The sequence below is a fragment of the Colius striatus genome, chromosome 18, assembly GCF_028858725.1.
Source record: "Colius striatus isolate bColStr4 chromosome 18, bColStr4.1.hap1, whole genome shotgun sequence".
Taxonomy (NCBI): Eukaryota; Metazoa; Chordata; class Aves; order Coliiformes; family Coliidae; genus Colius; species Colius striatus.
This window is the reverse complement of record NC_084776.1, coordinates 12,314,009-12,322,390: the sequence shown is the minus strand read 5'-3', so window position 1 is coordinate 12,322,390 and position 8,382 is coordinate 12,314,009. Positions and strand designations below refer to the sequence as shown.

The 8,382-nt window shown below is 51.0% G+C and overlaps 1 protein-coding gene across 1 annotated transcript in view; it reads left to right on the top strand.

Annotated features, from left to right (window-relative positions):
* The first annotated feature begins 998 nt into the window (after nucleotides 1–998).
* Nucleotides 999–8,382, top strand: part of MYH10 (myosin heavy chain 10) — a 109,373-nt gene continuing 101,989 nt past the window's right edge. The window contains exons 1-2 of the mRNA XM_062010693.1: nucleotides 999–1,078; nucleotides 3,755–4,132. Of these exons, the coding sequence (XP_061866677.1) occupies nucleotides 3,788–4,132 (345 nt within the window). The 5' untranslated portion in view covers nucleotides 999–1,078; nucleotides 3,755–3,787. The remainder of the gene's footprint in view (nucleotides 1,079–3,754; nucleotides 4,133–8,382) is intronic.

Genomic DNA, 8,382 nt, shown 5'->3' with positions numbered 1-8,382 from the left:
CCCCACACAGATCCGCAAAGTCCACATGAGCCTGTGAGACACTCAGAGATGCTACAAATGTTTTCTTTTCCCCATGCTACAACCTCCTGCCCACCCACCTGAGCCAGGAAAGGTGCCGGCAAACGGGCGAGGGCTCCAAAAAGCATCAGGACTGTGTTTAAGAGAGGAGAAAAGCAGGGAGGAGGCCGGGACCGAACGGCTGCTTCACTGCGGGAGGCTGCGGAGCCAGCACGGAACGAGCCCATGGGATCCGGGGGTTGGGAGACCACGTCAGGCTTGCAGCGGGGGTGGGGTTTTCACTGGTAATAGTCGGGGTAATCACCCCCAGGAGCAATTACGGAGGGCTGCGGCAGGGTCTCTGGAACTAGTAGTTTGGCCGGGCCGCCATCCCGCCCGGGGCCGGCAAACCAGCGGCGGCCACCTCCGACGGGCGGCGCTGAGGGGAGCGTGAGGCGACCCCGAGCCCCAGCAGCGCGGCCCGGCAGGAAGGCAGCTCCCGCTTCCAGAGCTGCGGGACGGGGCTCGTCGTTATCTCTCCCGTCGGTGGAAGCTGAAAACCCTCCTATTCGACCCAAAACTCAGGGCGGGGGGGGGGGGGGGAGTGCGGGTGTGTGAGGGGGAGGCGCGCGCCCGCCTCGCGCTGCAGCACCGCGCGCGCCGCCCGCTGCAGCGCCGGGCACGCGCCGCGCCCCCCGCCGGGCGTGCTGCAGCGCGGGGCGGGGCCAAGCCCGAAGGGCGCGCTGGACGCCCAATCAGAGGAAAGCTGCCGGTCAACGGGCGGGTGGAGCCGACCAATGAGAGCCCGGAGGGCGGGGCTCGGCGGGGAGGCGGGGTTTGGAGGGTAGCGTGTGGAGGTTGCTATGGCCGTGGCTGGAGAGCGGCCGCCCCGCGGACCAATGGGCGAGGGCGCGGCGGCGGACGGACGTGGCCGTCGTCCAATGGGCGGGCGGAGAGCAGGGGGCGGCGGGCTTGGTGTGGCGCTAAAGGAGCGCGGCGGGCAGGGGGAGGAGCGGCGCGAGTGCTGAGGAGCCGGGCGGGCGGCGCGAGCTCCGGGGCACGGCGGCGGCCAGGCGCACAGGTGAGGCGGCTCGGCTCGGCTCGGCTCGGCTCGGCTCGGCTCGGTCCGGTCCGGTCCGGACTGGTCTGGCGGCCCCCGGCTCCCTGGGGTGAAGGGGGGGGGGCTCGCCGGGGCCGCGCGGCTGGGCCCGCCTGCGGTGGGGGTGGGGCGGGGCGGGGGCGGCGGGCCCGGCGCACAAAGACCCTCTTGTGTGGGCCGCCCTGCCCGTCCCGCCCGCGCCGCCGCATCCCCCCGCCCCTCTCCGCCGCATCGCTGCCGCTCTCGGCTGCATCGGTGGGGAGAAGGTGGCCATTTTCTCCCTTTCTTGCAGCCTCCGCGCGGGCGGGGCGGTGGCTGGGCGGGGGGCGTGGGGCTGGGGCCGGGCCTCGCCGGGGAGGGGGCCGCTCCTGGGCCGAGCGGCCCCCGCCGCCTTCTTTGTCCTTGGGGGTGGTGGCGGGGCCTGCGGGCCCTGGGAGGGGGGCTCCGCAGCCGCTCCCGCAGCAGGACGACGGCCGAGCATCAGCCCTCGGTGCCCGGGGGCGATGCGGCTTCTGCGGCTCCGCGGGCTGCCCCTGTCCTTGAAAAGGCCCGGGCTGCACCGAGGGATGCTGCTCCCCAGCTACACTGGTTCCACCCTCCCCACCCGCCCCCCTTTTGTTTAGAGGATCAGAACATGTATGGTGGGGTGGGTTTTTTTGGCTTTTCAGTACTCGTCTTTTGAGGAGTGCTGGATTCCTGCATGATAAGTGTGCTCATTTGTGTATTTCATTTGAATGCCATTGTTAAGAGAGGAGCCCTGGGTAGAGAAAGCTGCAACTTACTTTGCGTCTGCAGAGGGTCTTTTGTGATATGCGCTGTAGAACGAAAAGCCCAAGTGGAGAAAATGACCCTGAAATTGCCCGTGATCCCCCTTATGTCCGAGGTATTCCTCAGGAACCGATACAAAGTCAGCCTGTGCATTCATTTCAGTCTTCAGCCTTTGATTCCCCCGGGGAGCAATAATGATTGTGTCATATCCGACCTCTAGGTTTCACTGCATCTCTGTGTGAAGCCAGAAATGTGTGTGGTTGTCACTCCTGCTCAGGGAGCTTCCAGGGACTTGACTCTGAGATGCATTCACGCATGAGGGCGGCAATGGTGTTGCAGGTCTTTGTTGAGGCTTTGGCTGTAGTGCCACTTCTAGCACAGTGAAGACAGATTTCTGACCTGGAGTTGGAGATGGGGATGTTAAAGAAAGGTGGCCTTGATCAAAATGTAGCATTCCTTGATTAATACCTTCATCCTCCTGGCCGAGGAGTCTGCCTGTCAGCTAAGGTGTCCCCTCCCCCTCAGTGATTCCCTCTTTTCTCATTGAGGTTTTTCTCTTGGAGGCTCTTCTAAAATACTTTAAACGTTGAGTCAGGACCTCTTGGTTTGAATTAAGGCATCCATAGTGAACGGTCTGCTCCTCAAACCTCAGAAGGCTTCAATGACTTCATGAAGTCATTGGACAATGTAACCAATGGCCATGCCATAGATGGAGACAACAGTTGAATTTAATTACATGCCCTCCTGGGGCTGGGTGTGTTGCAGAACTTCCATCACGGTGTGTACCAGAAGGAGGACGGTAGATGATGACAAATGCAGTTTGCGAAACCTCCCTTGCTTTTGAAGCTAACCTCTCGGTTACCTGCTGGCAAAGGCTGCCATCAGCTAATGCCACATCCTTCATCAGCAAGGAGCTTGTGTGTGAAGAAACAAGAAGTTTAATAACCTGAGTACTAGATGTTATGCTTGACCTTGTTGCCCCTGAGGCAGTTACAGATGAAAAACTGCTAGCTCCAGGGATCCTGGATGCAACAGTGGTATTAACTAAAGATGCAGTGGCCCCTCTTAGATAGAGACAGATAGGTAAAAGGGTTGTGCAGGAGCTCTTGTCAGCAGTTTTTCCTTTCCCTTTCAAATTACCCATGAAGCTGTTGGAAAAGCTTACATCAGTCCTTGCTTTGAGCCTCAAGGTAAACTTGAGATCTGGAGGCACTTTTTGGAATATGGTAATGCCAGTGCTCGTGGCTGAGAGCAGAAGTGGGCTGTAGAAATGCAAAGTCTCTGATTTTTCAGGAAGAATATGGCCAAGGCTTAGTGAGCTGAATGGCTTACAGAACCCCCAAGTGTCTCAAGTTCTTGTCTGTGATTGAAAACCTATGTTTTAAAACATATTCTAGCCACCTTCTGGTTACTGTAGTTGGTTATCCACTGAACAACTTCTGTGTTTTCATATCTATTTTGTTTAATTGTTCAGCTGAAGTACTGGCAAGTTTTTGTTATAAATTTGCTACTCTTCCTTGTTTTATCACAGGACACAGATGTGTGTTCTTCTGCTTGTAGCTCTCACCTGTTGCAATGTCTCTCCTTGACTCGTGCACAGTTAGAACCGGTTCATGCTGAGTTTCCTGTACTGGGTCTGGGGTTACACTTACAGGTCATTTTAGCTGTTGTGTGGTGGTTGGTTTATTCACAATGACAGTGTGAACAGGGGCTTTTGGTCATATAGCAGCTTCTTTAGACCAAGGAAGATATTAATGATGCCTCTTTGTGACAAGAAAATACAGATGTTGGTGAGGGATCATTTAACTTGTGTGTCATAGTTCCATCTGTTTAATTGATAGGATATGGTCTGTAACATGCTCTCTGCTCTATTTCCTCTCCAACTTACAGGGTAACTGATAGTGGACACCTTCACCTCCTACAATGGCACAGAGATCCGGACTGGAAGATCCGGAGAGGTACCTCTTTGTGGACAGGGCTGTAATCTACAACCCTGCCACCCAGGCTGATTGGACTGCTAAAAAGTTGGTGTGGATTCCTTCAGAGCGCCATGGTTTTGAGGCAGCCAGCATCAAGGAAGAAAAAGGGGATGAAGTGTTGGTTGAACTGGCAGAGAATGGAAAGAAAGCACTAGTCAACAAAGATGACATTCAGAAGATGAATCCTCCCAAGTTCTCTAAAGTGGAAGACATGGCAGAATTAACCTGTTTAAATGAAGCCTCTGTATTGCATAATTTAAAGGATCGGTATTACTCTGGGCTCATCTATGTGAGTATTAATTATTAGATCCATTATGGATGCTAATTCAGCTGAATTTACCTGGCTCCTTTACCTGTTTGAAACAGAGGAAGTAGGTTTTGTCTCTGCTTCAGATAGTCTGTGTGTCCCTAGCAGGTACATTACTCCAGGGTCTTTTTCCGTGCTGTGTGTGGGTCAAGAGCTCTGTCATAAACCAAATAATAATAAACCCAAATCTCCTATGGAAATAATTATTCAAACATCTTTCAAAAATAGCCTGCTAAATGGCAACTCTGGGTGCTTAGCTCATGCTGCTCGTTAGAGCACTTGCCTCAGACATGCTTAACTGATACAGTGAATAGTATCAAATGGCTCGTTTGGGCTGATTACAAACCCCAACTTTGCTGAATTACTGCTGTTTAATTACTCTCATGAATAAGCATGTGTCTTGTTTTAACTTGCTGCGTATTAAAAATGATAATAAGAGGCTCTGCTGTTATTTAAATGCTGAACTTGGAGGATGCTAGGAATGCAAAATGTCTTTTTGGAATCTAATATCAACTTAGTGGGCCAGGAAGGAATGTGTTCAAGTGCTTAAAATAAACCCGTAAGATAAAGCTTTCTTTTTTTTTCCAATGGTTTTGAAGCACTGGCTGGAACATCTGGCTTATCACTGTATTTCTGGAGGGTTGAGCATCACAGCACCATTGATGTTGTGTTTGACCCTGTTCCTTCCTTGAGCAATGCTAAATGAGTGTCTGTGCCGGACAGCTCAGAGGAGCTCCTTGTCTTTTGGCAAACTGATTGCATAGTGACTTGTTGAGTCAGAGTATCCTTAAGAGGTACAAGTTGATTTTTTATCTGAAAAAAAAACTGTAACATCTGCTGAAATGCTTGGCTGCTTTTAATAAACACTTGTTCTAGAGCTTAAATCCATTTAATCTGTTCTGCTGGTTAGTTGGCTTATTTTCCCCCCCTCCAAGTATCTGTTTTTGCTTGGCCCTTGGTAATACTTGGTCTTACTGAAAAATACAGCAACTTCAGAATGTTCTTCATATTTGTGCTTCTTTGTCAGCTTCCTCAGTGGGTTTTTGCTTTTTACCCATCTGAGGCCTTCCACCAAGACCCTTACAGCAAAGCTCAGCAAAAAAATTACTTCTGGAATGCTTCCTGCAAGCTTATAAGTAAACTAATTGGGTCATTAGTAAGGACTGGATTGAAAATTAAAAGTAAACAAGTTGATAGATCAGAAACTCTCAGTGTATGTGTTGATCATGTCTAGTGTTGATGAAAGTCATTACAGCTCTTACAGCTGTCTTTCATTGTGAGGGTTAAAAGCTGGAAGGCCATAAATGTAGACCGAAGCTCTAGATCAAAGACTCCATACAGTGAACAGCTCCCCAAACCCCTCTGGAGGATGATACTGAGAGTCTGTCACTCTCAGACACAACTGAGGCAGCACTGTGTTACTTTGGATGACTGAGAAAACAACTCTGCTTTGTGAATCATGTACATGGAGTTTAAGTGATGCCCTTTTTTATTTGCCTCCCTTCCCAAAATGGTGCTTTCAGCTTTCGTTCTTTACCTGTCGAGGCAGACTCTAAAGCTTGATTCCTTGGCACTGATGTACTGTAGGAGGATTACTGCATCAGGGTGTTACTAATGACCACCCCTGAGCTGGGAGAAGATGGTTGAGATGAAGTAGCTAATAGATTTGTTGGCCTTAACTGGAGGTCTGAGTTACAGGAATGTTGCTGGAGGATGCTTCTGTTATTAGAAGAACATTTCTTTGCAGTTGCAGGAATGAACTGTTTTCACTTGTTTGAAATTAAAACAGCTTGTTTTTTCTTGAAAGGAAGGGGAAAAGCAGTTGTGAGTACTGTTAGAGCAGAGACCAGATGCTGGCAAAGGTCAGTAGGCCACAGAGACTTCAACAAGAACTTGAGCTACTGGGGATTTGAGTGCAGTTCTGGTAGGGATCTTGTGTCAGGGATCCCCAGACCTCTTGGATGTGGCACTGTTGTTGCTGCTGCTGCCTGTGCAGCCCAGAGCAATGGCCACAGCCTGTGCTTCCTGCTGCTCTTTGCCTGGTGTAAGGAAAAGAGCTAAAGTTGACTGAACTGATGAGGTGAATTATGGTGGTTTGGCTATGTCAAAAGTGGGTTAAAGGTATGTTTTGATTTTCAGGTAGTACTCCTGTAATAACTCGGCTGAAATCTTAATTTTGCTGTTGGTCTCAAGTAGTTAAGATGGAAATGGTGAATCTGATTTGGATTCCTTGAATTAGAATCATAGAATGGTTTCAGCTGGAAGAGCCCTTTAAGCTCATGGAGTGCAGCCTTTATCCCAGCCCCATCACCCACCAGCCCGTTTCCCTCAGTGCAACATCCACCTGGCTCTGAAACCCCTCCAGGGACGGTGACTCCAGCAGCTCCCTGGGCCTGAAATTCACAATAGACAGCATGCAATGTTGCCCTCCTAGGAAGCAAAAGGTGAAAGGCTGTCAGCTATACACATGTATCTAGATACATGTTTCCTTTCAATCCCTAGAAAGGAAACAAACATGTTGAGGGATTTGACCAGTGGGTCCAGTCATCTCTCTGTAATGTAGGTCTCACTGACGGGGGAACAGAGAGGGCTGACTAAAGCTAGTGAGCGAGTGCTGATTGTGACCTGGGCAGTGATGCTCAGCTCATCAAGAGTTTCATGTAACATCTAAGTAGGGATGGTGAGGAGTTTCTGGAACTTCTAGCATTTCTAATGGCTGCCAAATGGCTTAATCTTGGGCTCTGAGTTGTGTTATTCATGTGCTGTGGGAGATGAAAGCACATGGAGAATGTGGAAGACTGGTGGCTTGTGACAGCTTGTGATAGTCCTTGCCTGGGCTTGTCTCTATTTCTAGTGTTTGTGACAGCACAGGAGATGAAAGGTAGCAGGACTTGTACAAGAACTCCTGGGAAGAATGGTTGGAGTATAAACTGTGATGATCCCAGTTTTACTTTGGAGATGAAATATGTTCACAGGGCTCAGTGTTGAAGCCTGTTCTATTTAAAATCTTTATCAATGATCTGGATGAGTATATCAAGTACACCTTCAGTAAGGTCACAGATGACTTGGAGCTGGACAGGAGAGTACATGTGCTTGAGGGCAGGAAGACTCTTCAGAGGGCTTTGCTCAGGCTGGAACAATGAGCTGAGGCCAATTTCGTATGAGGTGCAGTGCTATGCCCTGCACTTGAGCCTCACCAAGGCCCTGCTCTGGGCTGGGGCAGAGGGGCTGAAAAGCTGCTGGAGGGAAAGGACCTGGGGGGGGGCAGGGGATTGACGCCAGCAGCTGAACAGGAGCCAGCAGCGTGCCCAGGGGGCAAGAAGGCCAAGGGCAGCCTGGCTGGGATGAGCAGTGGGGTGGCAGCAGGAGCAGGGCAGGGATTGTCCCGTGTGCTGGGCCCTGGGGAGGCTGCAGCTCCAGGGCTGTGTCAGTGCTGGGCCCCTCACTCACTGCCACAGGGACACTGAGGGGCTGCAGCGTGGCCAGAGCAGGGCACAGAGCTGGGGAAGGGGCTGGAGCACAAAGGTGCTGGGGAGGGGCTGAGGGAATGGGGGTGTTGAGCCTGGAGAAGAGGAGATAGAGAGGAGACAGGAGCCTTCTCTGACACTCCCTGACAGGAGGCTGCAGTGAGCTGGGGGTCGGTCTCTCCTCCCATGTAACAAGTGACAGAACAAGAGGAAATGGGCTCAGGTTGCCCCAGAGGAGGTTTAGATTGGAGATGAAGAACTTTTTCCCTGAGAGGATTGTTAGACTCTCAGGGAGGTGGGGGAGTCCCCATCCCTGGAGCTATTGCAAAGCTGAGGTGCTGAGGGCCATGGGTTGGTGGTGGACTTGACAGTGTGAGGGGAGGGTTTGGACTCCAGGAGCTTGAGGGGCTTTGCCAGCCAAAATGATTCGATGTACTTCATTTCTTGCTCCATCTCTAACGTCACCTATTCAATTTCTTGCTGCAGGGTTTATTTTGAGTACAATTGAAGAGTATCTGAGAAAAAAAAGTCTTTTCAGAGAAGCTATACCATCTTTGCAATTTTTTTGAAGTATACTCTCTATATATCCCCCAGTGTGAATGAGTTTGTCTGTCATTATGATTCCTTCACTTAAATTTTTCTCTTTAACCTGTCAATGACTACACAAGATACTCCAGAGTTTCAGAGGTCCCAAGCTGATCTCTGCTCATGTTTGAGGCTTGGCTTTCATCAAGTTCAAGTGTAGGTTCTGTAGAGGAGCATCCA